At 42.2% G+C, this 20,717-nt stretch overlaps 1 protein-coding gene across 2 annotated transcripts in view; it reads left to right on the top strand.

The window, feature by feature from the left end:
- The window catches only part of LOC111871476 (mastermind-like protein 2), a 35,406-nt gene that overhangs the window by 10,596 nt on the left and 4,093 nt on the right, over window positions 1-20,717 (top strand). The window contains exons 1-2 of one of the 2 annotated variants that reach the window (XM_033754275.1): window positions 103-161; window positions 17,325-20,434. In XM_033754275.1, the coding sequence (XP_033610166.1) occupies window positions 17,352-20,434 (3,083 nt within the window). In that variant the 5' untranslated portion in view covers window positions 103-161; window positions 17,325-17,351. Of the gene's footprint in view, window positions 1-102; window positions 162-17,324; window positions 20,435-20,717 lie in introns of those variants that run through there. The other variant, XM_023864630.2, reaches the window with a different exon arrangement.

The raw sequence follows: 20,717 nt of genomic DNA, 5'->3' as shown, positions 1-20,717 counted from the left end.
TGTTTTTGTGCCCTTGACCACCAGACGTCTACCAGTGTTCAGGGCGTAATAGAGTATTTATATCTACAGTATATTAACATAAAGACGGAACAACAACGTAACAGCAGAGAAGAAACAGGAAACCAGAACATTTTACTTCGTGATGATTTCGTGATGGAAGGGTAAGTTCTGGCCTCTAGATTTGGGTGACGCTCTGAATTCTGGAATGCGAGTATGAACATATTTCTCTGTCAGCCGCTGCTACAGAGTGGTTTTCCGGTAAGACCAGTCTAAGTTACGAGGCTGTGATCACGATTCGGGTCACACTTGATCACAAGTGGTAACAGCTAAGGTAGGTAAGGGAGCGGTCGCCTCCTCTTTCTTTTATGGCCACGAATGAAGAATTAACATTCAATCTGGAATGAGAACAGATTCAAGGAGCCACACAGCAAGATGTTTGAGGCATGAGGTATGAGGTTTGCGCGGTGGCGAGTGCTTGAATTGTGATACACTATACGGTGCCGTTTAGTATCGTAGGTGGTTACCAAAGTTTTGAAGGAATCCACTCTCCAATTTATAATACATTGAAGATGGAGGCAGAAATTTTCTCCGAAAATTTGACAACCTACGGTGTTAAGTGATGCCGTGACCTAGAAGACCACAAGCCAGAAACAATCTGCATTTTATGAAATTAATTTTTCTTTATTATTAATATTGGATGATACAGATGCTTATAGTACTTCAGCCACAAAAGGCCCATTATACCGGCCCCTGATGACAAATATTAGGAACGGAGGCATAATTTGAATGCGAATTGGTAGAGAAACCTAAGTGCTTGAAGTAAACCTTCCTCCAATGCCACTTTGTGCACCACAAATCTAACACGTCCTGACTCGGAACTGAACCCGACCTGCCGTAGTAAATGAATTATTACACAATTCTGAATGAGGTTTCCGAAATTCCGTTAGAATAACGGAGAACAGGAACATATTCCATTCAATTGGTTTCACGGCTGAAGCACTCTTCTTCAGAGATCCATGTTCGGTTTCGTGATCAGTGTACAAATAAAAATAACTAAATATTGAACGGCCATGGCCCAACTGGTTAAGAAAATTTTCCTCTTTATATTATACCCGAATGTTCATTGACATCTTAACAAAATCCCGAGGTAATTAAATTCAGTAATATCCTCATGTGTCTCCAATATTTGCTTTTATATTACTCTTATATTTACTCCCAAAGTAATTTAGTACCTTGAGATTTTCGACACAGAAAAAATGTGCATTTCTAATTCTTCCGCACGCAATGAAACGTTGGAATACAGTGTCATTATACTTCACCAGTTCTGTAGTCATGCCTCTCGGTCTTGAGTAAACACACGAAACTATCATTCCTGGAGTAGCAATTGAAGAAGGAATAGTCATGTTATTAATATTTGAATATGTCCAAAGATTATATAAGTATTACAGCGGGTCGTATTTTTCCCCCTTTTTCTCAACGTGTTAGGAGTTTGGGCATACTTTTCTTTTAATTCGCATAGTGGGAGGTGGGGTCCAACTGGGTCCACTCGGCACGGCGGCCAATGATTGGCCTATTGTAGCCTGCCCCGAGTGATTATGATGATGGATAATTTGATGGAATGAAGATTGGCAGGGGAAATCGAAGTACTCGGAGAAAACCTGCCCCAGCGCCACTTTGTCCACCACAAATCCCACTTGACCAGAGCCGGGATCGAATCCGGGCCGCCGCAATGGTAAGCCAGCGACTAACCACTTGAGCTATGGCGCGGTCTCTTATATTCAACTTACTTTACTGCACCACACGACTCGGGAGGTTTCTGTTGTCCTCCCCCGGTCGTGGTGCGTTACAAATGTAATCAGTTCTCTGAGGAATTATCGCTCCTGTCTTAATGTCACTTGACTAAAACACATTGTTCAGGGTCCCGGACCATGAACTGTGGAACTGTGTGCAACAGGCCGAAACATTTGTTAGAATTAACAGTGCAAGGCCAACGCTGTGTCGGAGCATCGTGCAGTCCTAATCGTGGCACACGATAAGAGGGAATTTTCATATTCACTCCCCGGCAGCTTTACAATCACGAAATTTCCCTTAGAAATATCGATTTTTTCTATTATGGGTGCCCGAAATCTGACAGTATATGTCCTTTTTCAATCTTTTGTTAATTCAAGCTGGCAGTTGTGGTTTTATGTACAAAAAAATATATAAAAAAGTTATTTTTAAAAATAATTCGGCGTTGGAAGAGTGAAATCTTTTCAGCAATCTTGTGTGGGTTATAACGCCGTGTAGTTCGTTAAAAGTCAACTGACGTTTCGGAGAAATATATTTCTTCCATTTTCAGGAACCTCAAATCCTACATAATTTTAACAGCATTCGACAAGATTTGGAAGTAATTTTATCCTAGTTTTAAAGCTAGTAACTGTAAAAAGCAGTACAGTTCAGGAATTAAAAAAAAGTATCTACTTGATGATGACCTTATAAGGTCGAAACATGTAGAAGTAACAAATAAAAAAGTGACAACGCGGCACACAAACAGTCTACGAGCACGGCAAGAAGTTGGACATTTTAAGACTGCCCCTGAAAATCAGATCGTTTACCTCTGCACCAGGATGCTGAAATATAGCTTAATCTATATTATTATATAGAGAGAGTCTGTGTCTACATAAGGGAATCTGTACTTGTATAAACCCAGTGACTTTAGTCCGCAAGCGAACTGTACCGACCGAGCGACCTCCTCTTGTCGGTGAAGTTTAGTGCCAACTTTTGCGGATGGAGGGTGTCAGCGCAACGAATCCCCACGGCCGTTAATTTCGGGTTTCTAGACCGCAGCTGCTATTTCCTTGAAATAGCTGCTCAATTATCCTCACGAGGCTGAGTGGACCCCGTTCCAGACCCCCTACTCTTCAGAAAATCTGGTAGCCCCGGGAATCGAACCCGGATCTCTGGATCTGTAGCCTGGAACGCTGACCACTAGACCACAGGTAATGAAATTGTTAATGATATATGTATGCCTTTATGCATATAGGTAAATATGTGCCTGTATGTGTGTGACTATCGTGTTTGCATATGTGTAACTGAAGTCTGGCATTTCTGCTTCGTCATGAGGAGGTCCCGGGTGTAGATCTCGGCCATCCGGCTATCCTGATAGTTACCTTTCCAAATTTCCCTCAGTCTCCACAAGAAAATCCCTCAAATTCAGCTGCTACAACTTGTTTCACATCTTTACAAAATCATCATTCACTAATCCCACTGTCATTTGACTGTGTATGCTCTCAACTAGTGACGGCGACATTGAGTTACCCAGGAACAAATAAACAAGATCCATAAATTTGTGACGATGGTATATTAATACAATTATTCGCTTTCTGGATGTTATCCATTGCCCGGATTTTATTTAAAATATTTTAATCCTCGATACTTGTTGTATCTGTATGTACTCGTACATACAAGCGAGAGTCAGTAAATAGGTCACAAATTTAAGTAAAACAGCAGTAATGGATGTAATAGGGTTTCTATGTATATCGCCAGGTAGCATCACAGTCCAGCTTTATGATAGTCTAGGTAGCAGACGCGCAAGCACATGTTCAGAGGGCGGTTTCAGTAGTCAAAATGGCGTCCGTGCTTGAGTATATTACCGAAGAACAGCGCTCTGTTGTGCGTTTTATGTGGACAAAAGTACTCAATGCAAAGGATATTCATACAGAAGTGTTTCCCATTTACCGTGGGAAGTGTTTCTCGAGAAATTATCTCAAGGGCATTTGAAGTCGCAAAAGATGCCCGGCCAGGTCCTCCTGTTGAGGTTGCGACAGAAGCAACTGTGCGGCGGGTGGAAGAGCTGACAGGAGAATAAGGATAACCAGTGTAGCAACTGCACTAGGGTGTTCCCACGGTTTGGAATACAGCACAACGCATGTTCGTCTGAAGTTTCGGAAAGTGTGCGCACGGCGGGCGCCCAGAGAACTGAAGTGTTCAGAAAAAATGAACTGAACTGGTCTGTCCATGCAACATCTCTTAGGTAGGCAGATGAAGGAGAAGTAACAGGACTGTTACTGGGGACGAATCATGGGTGCATCACTACCAACCCGAATCAAAGCGCGCTTCAGTGCAATGGAAACATCCGAGTTCACCTTCAACCAAAAAGTCAAGGTTACATCATCAGCTGGGAAGTTTATGCTTACCGTTTTGGGATTCTCCGGGAGTACTGGCAGCCCTTTTTCTGAAGCTCGGTGAAAATGTGAATTCTGCTTCTTACAGTGAAGTTCTGTTGAAGCTTAAGGATGCAGTTGGCAGAGAACGCCCAGGCCAACTGGCAAGAGGGGCACTGCTTCATCATGAGAATGCAAGGCCTCATACAGCCCGAGAAACCCGGAAGGGAATTCAAGAGTACAGTGGGAACTTCATGAACATCTGCCTTACAGTCCGGACTTGGCCTCTAGTGACTTCCTTCTGTTCGGTCCCACTAAAAAACCCACTTTGGTGGTTAATGAAGAGGTTGAAACGGAAGTGGCTGAGACAACATTCAAAAGACTTCTATGCTGCCAGTTTCGACGCGCCGGTAAAGCGATGGGACAAGTGTAGCAATGTTGGTGGACGGTATGTCGAGAAATAATATTTCTTTTTCTGCTTCGAATATCATATGTTTTACGTTTTATATCAATTTGTGACCTACTTACTGACTCTTCCTCGTGCCTGTGTCTTATCTCTGATTTTGAAGATAGATAGACTAGATGTCCTATCATTGATTTTATATTTTCTTTTAGAATTTGTCTCATTAGTGATGACTTCTTTTTTGGTATTACTCTATTATTATGGACTCTGGATTTAAAATGTGCACGTCCATAGGTGCAAGGCCTCATGTAAGTGGAGTTCTGTAGTGTTTGCCTTGACTCCCATAGTCAGTGAATGTTGTTTCTCGATTACTTATCCTGTCTTACTGGCCAAACATAACAGAGTTCAACTGATATGGGTGCAAGGTCATGAGTATATTGCTGGGAATGAAGCCGCAGATCAGCTGGCAAGTACAGGACCTGAACAGCCGTTCATAGGACCTGAACCAACTTGCGGCATCTCAGTAGTAGAGTATTGCTGGGAATGAAACCGCAGTTCAGCTGGTAAGAACAGGACCTGAACAACCGTTCATAAGACCTGAACCAACTTGCGGCATCTCAGTAGGAGAGTATTGCTGGGAATGAAACCGCAGATCAGCTGGCAAGTACAGGACCTGAACAGCCGTTCATAGGACCTGAACCAACTTGCGGCATCTCAGTAGTAGAGTATTGCTGGGAATGAAACCGCAGTTCAGCTGGCAAGAACAGGATCTGAACCAGCTTGCGGCATCTCAGTAGGAGAGTATTGCAGGGAATGAAACCGCAGTTTAGCTGGAAAGAACAGGACCTGAACCAGCTTGCGGCATCTCAATTGGAGCTGCCAAGAGCGCGATCAGGGAGTGGACAGATAGAAATGACAAAAAACACTCGGAATCCACAACTGGACTCAAACAGGCAAAAGGATATATCAGGACCCTCTGCCAGAAGAACAAAGGATCCCTTAAAATTAAACAGAGATCAATTAAGATGGGTGGTAGGATTACTGACTGGACACTGCCACCTAAAAGGGCACCTTTTCAAACTGAGACTGACAGATGACCCAACCCGTGAAAGCTGCCTACAAGAAGATGAATCAGCCAGACAGATCTTACGTGATTGTGAGGCCATAGCTTACCTAAGATTTCGCCACCTGGGTCAGTTCTTTATGGAACCAAGTGACTTTTATGACGCCCCCATAAATAAAGTCCTACATTTCGTTCGAAGTGTAGGATTAATAACGGGTTAATCCAAAGAGGAAGCACAATAGATCATTGAAGGTCGCAGTGCGAGGGCCGGATTTTATGGTCCAGCCCTTACACACACATACATATCGCATCTTATGCCCGCAGATACAGACTAGCTCTGTCAATGGGACCCGAGGACGGAGGCAGAGTCCAGTCTCCGAAACGTTGTCTTTTAGATAATAAATGAGATAATGATAATGTCCGAAAAGTCAATAATTGTGTGAATAAATATATATGTATATATTTATCAAATTGTACTGAGTGTTGCTCGCTGAATGTTACTTTGTTTCTGATAATATTTCAGTTTATAAACTTGAGACATTATTGTGGACGTACAGAATTATTATTATCTCATTTATTTGCAGGCGAAGATTAAAACTGCTGGCTTATTAATTCTTATTACCTAACACATCTCCCACTCTCAGGCCCACAGGGCTAAGTTCCAAGTTACCCCCTCTAAGTGCATTTGTGCTTGTCATGTCTACATTCTCGGTCATTATAGAGCCAATTTACTTTGCAGTAAAAAGGTAAAATTTCCATATGTTTAATTCATTAGGCAGTTAGGCACTACGCCTTGATGACGTATGAGGAGTGTAGGTGTAGCTTTAACTTTCTTGACCCCGGTGCTAGATGGATAGTAGTAGGCTGGTTTACCCCGGGGCAAGATCCCCCTTATCCACTGGATAGGAGGCTGTTTGGGCCCCAGAACCGATCTGGACGCTGTGGAGTACTGAGAAGTATCTTTCCCCTTCCAAGACTCGAACCCCGGCCTCATAGCCGTAGGTAATTGCTATACGCATTAGCTAACCTGGTTCCTAGCAGACAGTGTCTATCGGAACTTCCAATATTTTATGGGTAAGGAGATTTCAAGAGGACGAAAGTGGAATTATTGAAGTTCTGTCACTAATATGAACAGAATTTATTTCCTGTGGAAAGTTTGAAATGTTATTAAGGTCCTTATTACGTATAAAATTCATCTAGTCTTTCCAAAACCTTTTAACTCTTTATGTTCCATAGGTATATTTGAACACAAGGATTTCAGTGTTGTCAGTTTCAGGCTAACACTGAGCAAGAACTATTTTCTGCGATTGTCGAATTGAGTCCGACAGTGTGTCCGAAAATGTGCATCACCCTCCATTAGATTCTGACAAGGATCCTCACAAAAAGAATTTACCAATAAGATATGATTTTGAAAATGTTATGTTACACGAAGAATTCTATTTTGTTTTTCGGACAGCCAGTGTCAGAAATTGAACATATCGGTCTTTATGTGAGAGTTTTCTCGGGGTTTCAAATGTGAACTTATTTCGTGAGAAGTGATGAGAGATGAAATGAATAAATGAATACAGTCTGGAAAAATTAAAATTGAAATGTAATACGGGCTGTAATTCTTTGATTATATTACAAATTTGAAACACCATTCTTGCGTAAATGTTTATGGTGCGGCTCTATAAAGTAAGTGAATGGCTATAGATTAAACTTGTCCGGCTGAATTCTGTCATTGCCCTGTTAAGTTGTATTATAGAAGATGCCATTTCCCCCCCCTCCCACCTGCTCTTTTATTTCTAACTTGAATAGATTTTAGAAATTGAGAGTCTTTATGAAAAAGAAAATTAAGTTGCAAATGAAATATTTTGAGACTATATCAAATAATCTGTCAGTGAAACTACACAATAAGGAGCTTTGTAATTTGTAATATTAACATCCTAACATTATGATGGTTAAATGAACTTTTAGACTGGGGAGGCACAAAATTTTCGTTGGAACATCCGAAGGAAAGAACAAATTTAACATCTAGAGGTAAATGGGAGAATATCAAAATTTATGTCACCGTCTAGATTTATTATTTCATATTAATATATCCCTAGTTGTCGTGTCTCATCTGGAGCTACTATAAGTATCTGTAACGCTTAGTTAACCAAGACGTATGGGGAAGTGGAGATATAGCTCCACCATTCTTGACCTCGGCACTAGATGGAAGTGAGTCTTTAGCTTCACGCCCTGGTCCCTTTAACCTATGTGAAAGAAAATTCGATAGGAAGCTAGCGAGGCCTCAAAACTGGTCTGGACACTGTGGAGTAATAAAAAAATAGTTTATCCTGCCAGGAATCGAATCCCGGCCTTCTAGCCCATAGACCATCACTATATCGACTGAGCTGCCATCGCTCTTGCAAGCTATTGGTGCCAGAGTACAATTAAATGTTCAAGTTCTGACTGTAGAGTCCTTGTCCTTTTCGAGTTTACAGTGCGTTGAAGACAGAACAAAACCTAATTCTCATCACAGAGTAAAGACGCGAAATGCACTGATGAATCTAATTGTAGCAGGTAATTGTTATTGTATTTGTGTAAAAACTATGAAGCTTTAATGGTTAGCGATCTATTGTAATAGCAAGCAGAAGGATGACATCTGCGAGTGAGGTGCCTTTCTCTTCGCCGGGCGGAGAAGCGGAATAGTTTCACGTCGTGCTAAAGGTCCAGTGGCGGATTTAAGATTCCTTCATTCATTAGAGCGCAAGTCTGCTTTTAGCGGGATAGTATTTTAAAACGTCGAGAAAAAATATTTAAGGAAGGCGGTATAAATTTTTGACCGCCTCTGTCGTCTAGTGGTCGGAGTTCCTGGCTACTGATCTAGAGGTCCGGGTTCGATTCCCGGCGCTACCAGATTTTCTGAGAAGTAGGGGGTCTGGAACGGGGCCCACTCAGCCTCGTCAGGATAACTGAGGAGCTTATTAAATGAAATAACGGCTCCGGTTTAGAAAACCGAGATTAACGGCAGTGGGGATTCGTTGCACTGACCACAGGACACCCTCTTTCCGCTAAAGTTGGCACTAACTTCGCCGGCAAGCGGCGGTCGCTCGGTCAATATAGTTCGCTTGCGGACTAAAACCACGGATTTTTTTTTTGTTTCGTATAAATTTTTATAATGTCTGACGTGCATAAGAATCCAAAAGGCCCCGTCCATTTTGTTCGCTCTTTTGACAAAAAATGCGTAATGCAAAAATTGAAAGTACGTCACAACACTCAGCTAGCATCAATGAATGTGGCAATACAAACTAAAAAATGCACTTCCGCATTGTAATTAGATTTAGAAGAGTCGTGTACTGATCTTCTTTTTACTTTTTTTTCCCCTTGGCACTACAGCCCCAGTGGGCCTAGGCCTACCTCCATGAACTCCGTTCACTTCGGTTTTTCTAGATCTTACACATTCGGTAGGACTCCTTGGACGAGTGATCAGCTCGTCGCAAGGCCTCTACCTGTAGACAAACACAGAAAAACGCACACAAATATCCGTGCCCTGAGTGGGATTCGAACCCACGATCCCTGCTTCCGAGCGAGCGAAGACAGTGCATGCCTTAGACCGCTCGGCTACCGTGACCGGCCCTTTTTACTTTTACAGAGTTATAAAACGTTTTTCTTAGTGGTTTCTGTATTTTACATGGCATATTCAGGGTTACTGCTCGCTAACGGATATCTGCATTCATCACAACAAACTATGTCAGATTTCATTATCGGAAATGTTTAATCTTTTCAGTCATCTTCAGTGTCACTTGTAGCGTAGTTCTTAAACGCCGTCAACTGCATCATACTACAATCGACAGTTGGTGAAGAGTCTAAAGCTGCTGTACAAGGGATCTTCACAACTTTATGGCAAGAATCACTGGCACAATTTTTGGCAGGGACGAGAGTCAAACGGACTTGGAGCGTGTACCAGTTGCAACTGATGCGGCACTGGAACTGTTCATGCAGAAACCCCCTCGCAGTCATCTGGGCCACATGTTCGGCTGCTTGTATTCCACGAACGCTGATCCGGGGATTCTTCTGGACGCGTCACAATGTACTCTTTCCGCGTCAACTGTTGCTGCAGTTCTCCTGTAGCAGTCTCCTCGATGCTACGATCAATGCCGGGAAACGTGCATGGGTTTTGGATGTCAGCGTTGACGATATCTCTGCGCATGCAATGCAGCAGCTGCTGTACCTTTGCCACAAGCTTAACACAATTAAAAGCATATCTGAATATTTTCGGAATTTGTAGTTAGCCCGGTGCTACCAGATTTTCTGAGAATTAGTGGGTCTGGAACGGGGTCTACTCGGCCTCGTGAGGATAAATGAGGATCTATTTTAAGGAAATAGCGGCTCCGGTCTAGAAAACCGAAATTAACGGCCGTGGGGATTCGTTGCGCTGACCACGCAACACCCTCTATTTGCTAAAGTTGGCACTAACTTCGCCGACAAGCGGCGGTCGCTGGGTCGGTATAGCTCGCTTGCGGACTGAAACCACAGAGTTTGTTTTGTAGTTATCCATTTTAAGTACTGGCTTAACAAAGTAACTACGACACTGAAGGAACGGCACTTGACTGTAAGTACAGTTCGCTGGAAATGAGTGTCTGTTGTCGCATGCAAGTGTACGTGGTCAGCGCACTATCATTGTGAACACATTGGATGTGATTCATTGTTGAATTGGAAATGTGAAAATAAATGCAAGAGATCATTTACATCTTTCATTCTTCGTTCCAATTTCCTTCAGAGGAATGCTAGAATAAGTTCCTTTTGTAGCTGAACTCCTAGAATCTTGCAGTTGCAGGGAACACCTTCGAATGTTTCCAGTTCATTGTCAAAGAATTTTCGGACACCCATTTATACGAGTAGAAGCTGTTTTCATAGTTTTGAGCCCTTAAACTCACTCTCAAATTTTCTGCATTTATTTCTGGAACACTATAGTCTGTTGTTTCAATAGCAATTTTTGTTTGTTTATTGGGAAGGTCTGTCTGAATGGCTGAAGAACTGAAATGCTCACATGCTGACTAATGGGCTCAGTAACTGGCTAAATATTTCTGTAATTAATTCCTTTTTGTATCTTTCTTGACAGGAAGGGAGCAGTTCATTATATATCTTATTTGCATGAAGCTACAGCCACCAAAAGTCACCCTGGTTGAAATTATTCAGCGCCAGTTAAATCCAGTTTACGTCGTCATAACCAGTTCATATAAGAAAATTTTACTGTTAAGCTGACAATTTCGCCTCGGTCTTATTTCTTTCAATAAAGGAAGAACGTAAATTTAGGCCGTTATTATCAGGTAACAGAACAAAGTGCTGGAGGCCATACTTGGACGTAACATAGAAAGAGGAACAAGATAATGTACAAAGTTACGTAACAAGGGACATAGCAATTTATACTTATTACCAGATAAAAGCCGCGCCATAGCTCAATCGGTTAGTCGCTGGCTTCCCACCGCGGCGGCCTGGGTTCAATCCCGGGTCTGGTCAAGTGAGATTTGTGGTGGACAAAGTGGCGCTGGGGCAGGTTTCCTCAAAGTACTTCAGTTTCCCCTGCCAATCTTCATTCCACCAATTGCTCCACAATCACCCTCACCTATCATCTGGGGCTGGTACAATAGGCCAGAAGTGGCCGCAGTACAAGGGACTTACTCCCACCCCACTAACAATAAAAAATATCATCAGATATTAAAGTGACTAAATCAAGACGCATCAGATGGGCGGTGCATGTAGTACGTATGTCAAAGATGGGAAAAGTATACACAAATATTAATCGAGAAAACTACTTACAGGACGACACCACTTGGAAGACTACAGCGTAGATGGTAGGACAAGAGGCTGCTTTGTGCTTGATCTCAAAGCAGTAGGATGTGTGTGGACAGGATTTAAGCAGCATGGAATGGGATCCGATGGTGACCTCTTAGAATCGGTATTGAAGTTCCGGGTTCGTTGAAGATTAGGATTTTTTGATCAGTTGAGTGCCACGTGTCCCGACCGAGATTCGAATCGAGCACTTCTCGAATACATATCCAGAGCGTTGCCGCTAAACCAACTATCTCAGCTGATAATATTGAAATGTAATTCCATGGGTGAAAGTTTAAAAGAAAGGGAAACCCCCGTCCGACATTTTTGTTACAGATGAGACACTCTTCTTGAATTAAGGCTTCAATGTTAAGGCCGTTCACTAGAGCCGTGGGATGTCTGTCTCACAATTCAGCCATGATAATGATGAAAATATGTTAATATACCTGTGGATCCGCCACTGGGTGAACAGTAATTTATGTCTTGACCGAGTGAGTTGCTTAGAGAAACATATCATGAAACGAGTCATAGCCACGTTAGTTCTAATGACCCTCTTTTCTTGCGGCAGCCTTGACCATGGACTGCTCGTATCCTTGCCAGTATCCTCACATAGCGAGCAGTTTACTTTAGCGGTAGCGCTCTTAGAATTGTCTCCTGGAGTTGTTCGCTTCAAATCTCAGCAGAGACACCGTCTGTCCTAACTGAGGTTCTTCGTGATTTCCTTTCGTCCTTCCAGGCAAATGTCATTCTAATATTTCTATTATGCCACTACCGCTTTTTTCAAAGTCCTTTTCAGTTCTCTACTAATGAGTCATCCGCCCATGCAACAGCACACGGTCTCTGACAGTTGTAATATAAGCACATACTTACTTAACTTACTCATGGAGCTGAGCCCTTCTTGAGGAGAAGCCAAATCAGCAGCTACTCAAGAATTTCTCAGCATTTTATGGATCCCGAAGGTTCATTATCGTGTTCATAAGAGACCTCCACTGGTCCCTATTCTGAGCCAGATCAATCCATTCCATACATCCCATCCTATCTCTCTAAGATCCATATTAGCACAAACATATCAAAATATATAATACTGATTTAAGAGTAGCCACGAAATATATTACTTTTTTTTCGAGATGAAACTGCTTTACAAGATCGTTTCGCTTTTGCCTTTTGTGGAAAATTTGGGAAGACGTTTGATGAAAAATGAGTATTGATTTAGGACTAACAGCTACACACTTGCTTACTGAAAAATTCGAAATAATTATTCACAGCTAAAATCAGTGCAGTGTAGAGTGATGGTTTGGAGGGTTACAACTCAAACAACTATGTCTTCGAAGAACCATAAGAAGATCTGATAAATAATATACTTTATCCGATAAAATTTTGTTAAAAAGCAGTTTACTGCGTGATTATGAATCCTTTCAAAGAATAATATAAAGGATCTGGAAGCAAAACTCCTCCCGTTTTACACCTCAGCATTACTCGAGACTTAAAAGGGATTTCAGGCTTCTTCAGGCTTCTGAAACTATGTCAGTTTTAAAATAAAATACTCTTAAGTTAATGTATGGATACTAATTATAGATTACACAGGTGATTTCGCTGGATATCAACCTGTTCATGCCACTAGTTATTAGTATATCTAATGAGTAATCAGCACTTTAGCTATAGAATTATGTAATATTCTGATTGCTAAAATTTAAATAAAAAAAATAAAATACCTGTAGTTGAAAGGACGAAATTCTGTATAAAAAAATACGCGGTTTAGATAATAGATTCTATAAATATTTTGACTTATATGGATTTTTTCAATTGACCTAATCCTTCCAGCCGCACTATGGCCCTGTGGTCGACTCAGCCTCTAACAGAAATGAGTACCGGGAATCTTCCTGGGTGGTAAAGTGCGTCCGGTGCGTAAGGCTGACAACCTTACCGCCAATTATGAGCCGATTGTCTAGAGAAAATGTGGGAACCTCAACATCTCACAACCCTATGGGCCGCCACAAACTGTTACAAGGATACCTTTACTTCACTTCTTAAAAAAAACGGTCTTACGAAAGAACTTCTGTATATGCCAGGTTTATGGAAGAAAACGATAAAGGAGTTGCTTAATTTTGTGCGAATAAGGGGGTTTTCTGTTGATTTTGGTTTAACTCTACTACATTGCACTAGAGAAGACGAACGGCATCGTGAATATGAGATACAAGGAGGGAGCTACACTATTTCAGTGTCTGACAGATATTCTGGAAGGAAAAGTTATTTGAGTATTAGAGGATGATCGTACCCACAAACGAGCGGGCGGGCAGTAACTGTAACTCACTGGGTTACGAAGAACGAATGGGAAAATGCGTGTACTTCTGTGAGAGAACACAAGAAAGAGAAAGTGCTCATCTGAGTTTACTGGTGGAAAGCGCCAAGTCCCACATGCACTTCATTATAATAATTATTTTCATATAAATCATTCTTACCTTGAAGCCATTTAAAATACGCATTCTTTATGGACTGCTTTCTCAATATTTACATTTTTTCAATTTCTCTTATGTAAGATTTGAGGTTTACANTTCCTCCCAAACGTCGGTTAACACAATATCTACACGGCGCCACATCCCCAAAAATTGCTTTCTTCTTACTTTATCTTATTTTACTATTTTATTGTTTTATATTGAACACTGAATATTTCATAAACCATCGCCTCGATCCATACGTAGCAGAATTTAAGTACTGGATGACTGATTGTTGGGCTATTTAACGACGCTTCTTCAATTGTATTGGTCATACGACTTCTTACAGAAGGGTTATTAGTGAAGGATAAATTACACAAGGCATAGAAGGAAGTGGTTGGAACACGTACGCTCGTATTTATTTATGTCGGAATTCGACTAAAGGAATTAATAAAGATCACATAGAGGGTCAGTCAGAATAGCGGGCGTAAGTGGCTAGGACGAGCCTGGGACCTCCTGGTTATGAAGCCAGATTGCTGACCAATTACCCGGGAAGTTCGGTAATTTCAGAAGCACAAATAACCCACTTTGCAAATGAGGTCTTTACGATTTTATAGCCCTAATTGGTCTTGAATATTCGTTGATTTTGCAAATGCATAGGACTTTGCACCTGTACTGCTGTTAACCAGTACAGACATCATATTGCATAGTGATCTAAATTCTTATATTTCATTGAATGTACACTTTATTATATACAAATACTGTACGCGAAAGTCACGGATATTACTGATCAGTAGATCAGAAACACCTAGAAAGCTTCGAAATGTGGTGTTGGAGAAGGATGGAGAAGATCAGTTGGACCGATTATGTGAGGATAAAGAAGTGTTATTTAGAGTCAGTGAGCACAGGAATATCCTACAGGAAATAAGAAAACGGAAGGCTAACTGGATGGTCATATCTTACGCAGTAACTGCCTCCTAAAAGAAATTATTGAAGGAAAGATAGAGGGGCGGATAGAAGTGACCAGAAGACGAGGAAGAAAACGTAAGAAGATGCTGGATGACCTTGGGGACAGAAGAGGATATTCTCATTTGAAGGAGAAAGCTCTAGATCGCGTTAAGTGGAGGAACTGTTTTGGAAGAGACCGTGGACCTGTCGTCTGACAGATTACTGATGAATGAATGAATTACTGAAACCCAGTACATAATGTCACATGACGTCCGAAAGCCGGAATAGTGAAGTCAGAATAATTGTTTATTGCTAGGCAACGACTCTGTAAACACATTCCCGTGGCAACGAATACGCAAGCAACAATCATATAACTTCCGTTACTATGTAGCGGCGCTGTAAACACGCCTTCTCAACAATAGAGAATCTGTGTTTTCTGCGTGGTCCGTGCAATGTAGTTATAAAGAAGGGTTCAACTGAGAAGAGTTAGTCAAATTTCGAGACGCCAGACTGCCAAGATATGAGCTTCGGAGCAGCTGCAGATAGAACTGAGGGAGTCGGTAGTCGAAGGCAAGAGGGGAATTAGGCTGTGGAGACTTCATGTGTGATTTGAAGTGACATACTCTTATGAAATCCGTTGCCAGGACACGACTAGTAACGACTGAGAATCCTAGTGCGCGTGTATCGGTGAACCGTAAAGTCTGTAGATCTGCAGTAGCGCTGTATTGCATGTAGTTCCGAGTGGTGTGTATAATGTGGTAATAAATCCAATCATCGAATCAAAACCCGTCTATAAGTCACGCACAAACACCTTAAATCGTAACAGTAATACACAGTTTTCTTGTAGTAGGAACAAGGTTACGTTTGTTTTGGGTTTATGTAAATTGGAAATTATATTGAATAGAATGGATCAATATTAAATTGGACCAGCAATTTCAATGTATGTATTCAACACAAAATTTAATCCTAAGCCTCGAAGATGAAGGGTGAAAACCGGCAGGAAGTCAGAGAGACACGACCCATTAATGTGCATTCCTTTCAACACTTTCATACAAAGAACGAGTAATGTACGTAATTTAATCTACGGTCCATTCTGTATTCATGACTGCTCACGAACTGGTGAGAGTTTCCGATGCTACGTATGAGTCTTGTATCTAAGGATATAAATGATTTTCTTCGTGTTTCTTAAGGGCGATATATAGTGTGACCATATCACGGTCTATGCAGTTTTCAACATTACAAATTTCTTTCTTGAAATTTCATTTTAATAACATTCTCATGAAGCAGATGATTTACATAAGAATTTAAATGCGGAATTTCCTTACGTGCAATGTCTGTAGAGGCTGAGAAGGAGAAACAAGTGAAAGTAATACACCATTGTGAATATGGGGCTTGTAGCACAGAATTGTATTGTGGGACATATCTCAGCCACAATATGACGCATTTTTACGTTCTTAAATACTGCAAAGTCTTAGGAAATCAGAATCTGATGCGACAAAGTCCTTTGTTGCATAAGAACTGAAAATCTATGTATAATGCGATCATATCTGATTCAGGTGCCTAAAACAGGAAGTGTAACAAAGTCTGCTACCCACCACGGAAGGGGCCGGGATAGCGCAATCGGTATACCGACTGGCTACGGGCTGGAATACCGAGGGGTCGGAGTTCGAGCCCCGCTAGGGTCTCCATGTTGTCCAGACTGGCTCTGGGGCCCACCCAGCATTTTATCCGATGGTTTATCGGAGCGTTTTACCCCAGATGTAAAGCGGCCGGGGCGTGAAACTGATCATGACCACTCGCCTGCAACCAGTGGCGAGGTCGAGGAAACATGGATCTATACAACCACTCCCCCATGCGTCTTCATGGCATAGTGTTTAATTGGTTAAGCACATATACAACTTTACCTGACCCATCACAGAGGCCCGGGTTCCGTTCCCAGTCAGGATATATGGGATTTATGATAGAGGAAGTAGAACTGGGATGGATTTTGTTCGAGTACTTCGGTTTCCCCTACCAATTCACATTCCTCCAACAGATTTATATTTATTAACCATCATATAGTTGACCCAGTATAGTCTCGATAATTACAGCGTCGTTAAATAAGCAACTAAAAAAGAAATGTGACGTAACTGTACTGTCACTTTCCCTTAAAATTGTATATCACCTGCAATAAATACATTTATGAGTCTGTGAATTGGGCTACATTCGAGTTAGGTATTGCTGATTAAGTTACGTTTGGTATAGAAGACGTTTCGGCATTAGAATGTTCTCCATTCTTCTGGTGATTCGCTGTCATCGTCTGTCTAGCGATTAGCACAGTACTCTAATATTTTCTGGAAGGTCCAGCTCATGTCACGGTCACTGACAGTATAAAAAAAAACAAAGTAAAGAGGAAGTCTTTGGAGATGGTTCCTAAGGTATAAAAAAAAGAGTAAATTTCCGTCACTGAGAAATTACTATAATATAATAATAGTAATAATTGTATCTATTTTTATCAAAATATCCATGATCAATACGAATTATGAATCTATATATTGCAGGTGTTGCTGTGGGCCGCAGCTGCTGCTATGGTGGTAGCTCTGAAACCGACCGAAGTCCAGATCAAAGACTCAACTCATGTGCCTGGCGGAACCAGAGACAAGAGGACATTAGAAACATTTCCACACCTGGCACGATCGTACGGTACCGCTGATCGCCGAATCTCGACAGGTCCAACTGCAAGCTCCAGAATAGCCATATCAACACATTACTTCGATCGTGGAACACCGCCGATCACGATCCGCCATCAAACGCGCGTGCCAGTCCATCATTCTGGAACGTCGGTACGTCGACAACGTCCCCATTCTGTTCCAGCACCTCCATACGCTGTGCAAATGGAACCATTAGTGCAGTACTCCCAACGCGATCCTCTGTATCATCAGCAACAGAAACAAGCATCGTCCGAAAAAGGGTCTGATCAAGCCAGTTTTAACGGTCTTCAACACACGAAGAAACCATTGGCCACACCTGATATCCCAGTCGATAGTACACACAAGAGCCTACATGTTAGCTCAAATGAGCTGTCTTCTGCAAATGTACTGCCACCGAACAACGAAGAAGGTCCCAGTCATGCTTCTAGGAATGATCACGATCTTGCTGAAAGTAACCAGATTTTACGTCTACCTGACACTTCTGCCGTTCTGGACAATGAACCCCAGGCTGATCACCTCAGTCCTGATCATTTGTACTCCTATGATGAGGGATCTTACTACTTGCGAGAGCCAGAGCCTATTATTGAAATAATAGTGAAGGAGTCAAATGAGTCGCTGCCACCTCCTCCAACGCTACCAAGTCCACCTTCACGTCCTCCTACTAAGGAGCCTGTTCAGGTCTTTTATGTCAAATACAAGAAGGATCCTACTAAATACGGTAAGGAAGGAGGTATTATATATGACCCTCCTGTGCCAGCTGTGACTCCAGCTACTAATAGTGACACCGAAGAACATTACACTCTACCATCTGAAGTCTCCACACATCCAGCAACACCACCGCCACAACCACCACAAACTACAACGCTCAGAACCATCATTCACCCGGATTCAGAGACTTATCATGGCACTGGTCTCCATGTGACATTTGGGGATCCGTATGACGAGGACTCGCACGAGGATTACTCGCAACAGTCTGCCCCACACCCTTCTGTGGTATTTCCTCACCAGAGTTTCAGTCCACGACCCAACTATAGACCTAGTTTTCTTTCTCACGAACACCACAAGAGACAACCAGAAACTTTCCAACAACAACCACTCACCCAATTGCAACACTCCCAGCCACCATTCCATCAACAACAAGCGCCTTTCTCTCCACATCAGTCAACATTTCAAAGGCCGTTTAACTCGCCAACTTTTTATCAGCAAAGACAGCCTCAGTTTCAGCAGCCTCCCCCATTAGCACAACAACTTCCGTTCCCTCACCAGCCTCCTCCATTCAGGCATTTATCTCCATCTCTACCACCACCACCGCTGCAGCAGCAGCAATCGCAAAAACCACAAATTCCACATCAACAACCCTTCCAGCAACCTCCATTCCAGTTTCAACAACGTCCTCTGCAGCATCCAGTTCCTCAAAATCAACGTCCCCATCCTCCACAGATACTGCAATCTCAACAATTTCCTCCTTCTCAACGACCCTCTTTCCAAGATACTCTGCAAAGACCTTCTTTCCAGCCACCCCAAAATGTGCAACAAAGACCAAATTTTGCTCAACCCTCTCCAGCACATGAACAAAGGAAACCCGTACTCTCAGGACAGCCGATTTCAGAATTTATAAACCAACCTGAACAGCTAAGAAACGGTCCACATTCAGCTGCTCTCCAGCAGCAACTCAAAGTTCAGCAACAGCAGCATCATCAACAACCGCATTTACTGCAGCAACAGCTACAGCAACAGGAACGGGAGCAGCAACTTCTGCTGCTTCAGCAACAACAACGACAAAACTTACACCATCATCATCAGTTACCTTTGCAACAACAACAACAACAACAACAGCAACAACAACATTTGTCCACACAGCAATCGCAAAGGCATTCTCAACAGGAAAAACAACAAAATCCTTTCGGTGCAGAAATAGTAAAATCCATTTCACAGCAACTCCATCTTTCTTCAAATGGTCAGTCAAATCAGCAACATTTATTAACTGCAAATAACAGATTGCAGCCTAACTTTCAGCAGCAACCATTACCAACTCAACCCTCATTATTACAACAAACAATACCAAATCAACAACATTTATCCAGTCAACAAATTTCACCTAGCCAGCAGCATCAATCGGGCCTCTCAACACCAGGTGCAAATAACTTCTCCACTCCTCAAAAACTATTTCCATTAGTACCATCAAGCACTAATGCCCCAGCAACATTAACGACATCTAAGAAACAGGAGAGCAACGCGGAAGCAACCGATGGAAAAAATGATGACAAAGATAAGAATACTAGCAATCCAAGTGCATTAGCTGTACTTCCGGAAGAAGTTCCAGATGATTTGCGCCAGCAATTACTGTCTTCCGGAATCCTGAGCAATGCAGACATCCAGATATTAGATTACGATAAAGTTGGAGATATTCCAATTGAGAATTTGCCCCCTGAGGCCCTAGAGAACTTCTACGGGGCTGCAGGTGCTGCAAGTGCACCTGTACCTTCCATCGTCGCCGCTAATGCGTCAGGGGCACCAGTTGAGATGAAAGTTGTCCGATACGATCCTACAACAGCTAAGGGACAGGAAGTAGCACAAAAGTATGTGAGGAAAGATGCAACTCAGGTGGACCCCGTCGCGCTCAACGACTCAAAATATAACCGCTATTTGCCGTTGAAAGTTAGCGGGGCTCAGTTTCCATTACCTGATGTTCCAGAACTGAGAGGTAGAAATGTTACAAGTGTTGTTGTACTTGCTCCGGTGAACTATGAGTTCCAGCAGAAGCATGGAAACCCTACGGACGGCGACACTGACAGATCCAGCCGGGAGGCTCCTATTGAACTGAGAGGAGTACAGTTCGTGGCTGGGGATATTCTTAAGCAACTGGTGAAAGAACCTACCTCAGAAAATTTTAAACGTTGGCTAGACCAGGAGAAGGCAACAGACTCCGATCGACAGTCAATCGTTTTATTGGTCGTTGAGTGAGTCAGATTTTTATACGAATTAAGTTTCTTCAGTAATACATGTAATATATTTTCATAAAAGTTGAGGTTCTCATTGCGGTGACTGCAAAGAGTGTTGTTTTCTGGAATCTGAACAAATGGTCTGGGAGAAGCTTGTCGATATTTCGGAGGAGAATACTACCACTAAATTTAGGGTCAAAGATAAAACGTTCTGCTTGCTGCTTTCTAATTTTCCTCTTCGGCCCTGAAGATGGAGCAGTATATTCCTCCCAAAATTGGTCAACTTCTACCAGACCACATG

Source organism: Cryptotermes secundus, unplaced genomic scaffold (genome assembly GCF_002891405.2).
Source record: "Cryptotermes secundus unplaced genomic scaffold, Csec_1.0 scaffold465, whole genome shotgun sequence".
Lineage (NCBI taxonomy): Eukaryota > Metazoa > Arthropoda > Insecta > Blattodea > Kalotermitidae > Cryptotermes > Cryptotermes secundus.
This window is presented reverse-complemented; position numbering and strand designations above follow the sequence as displayed.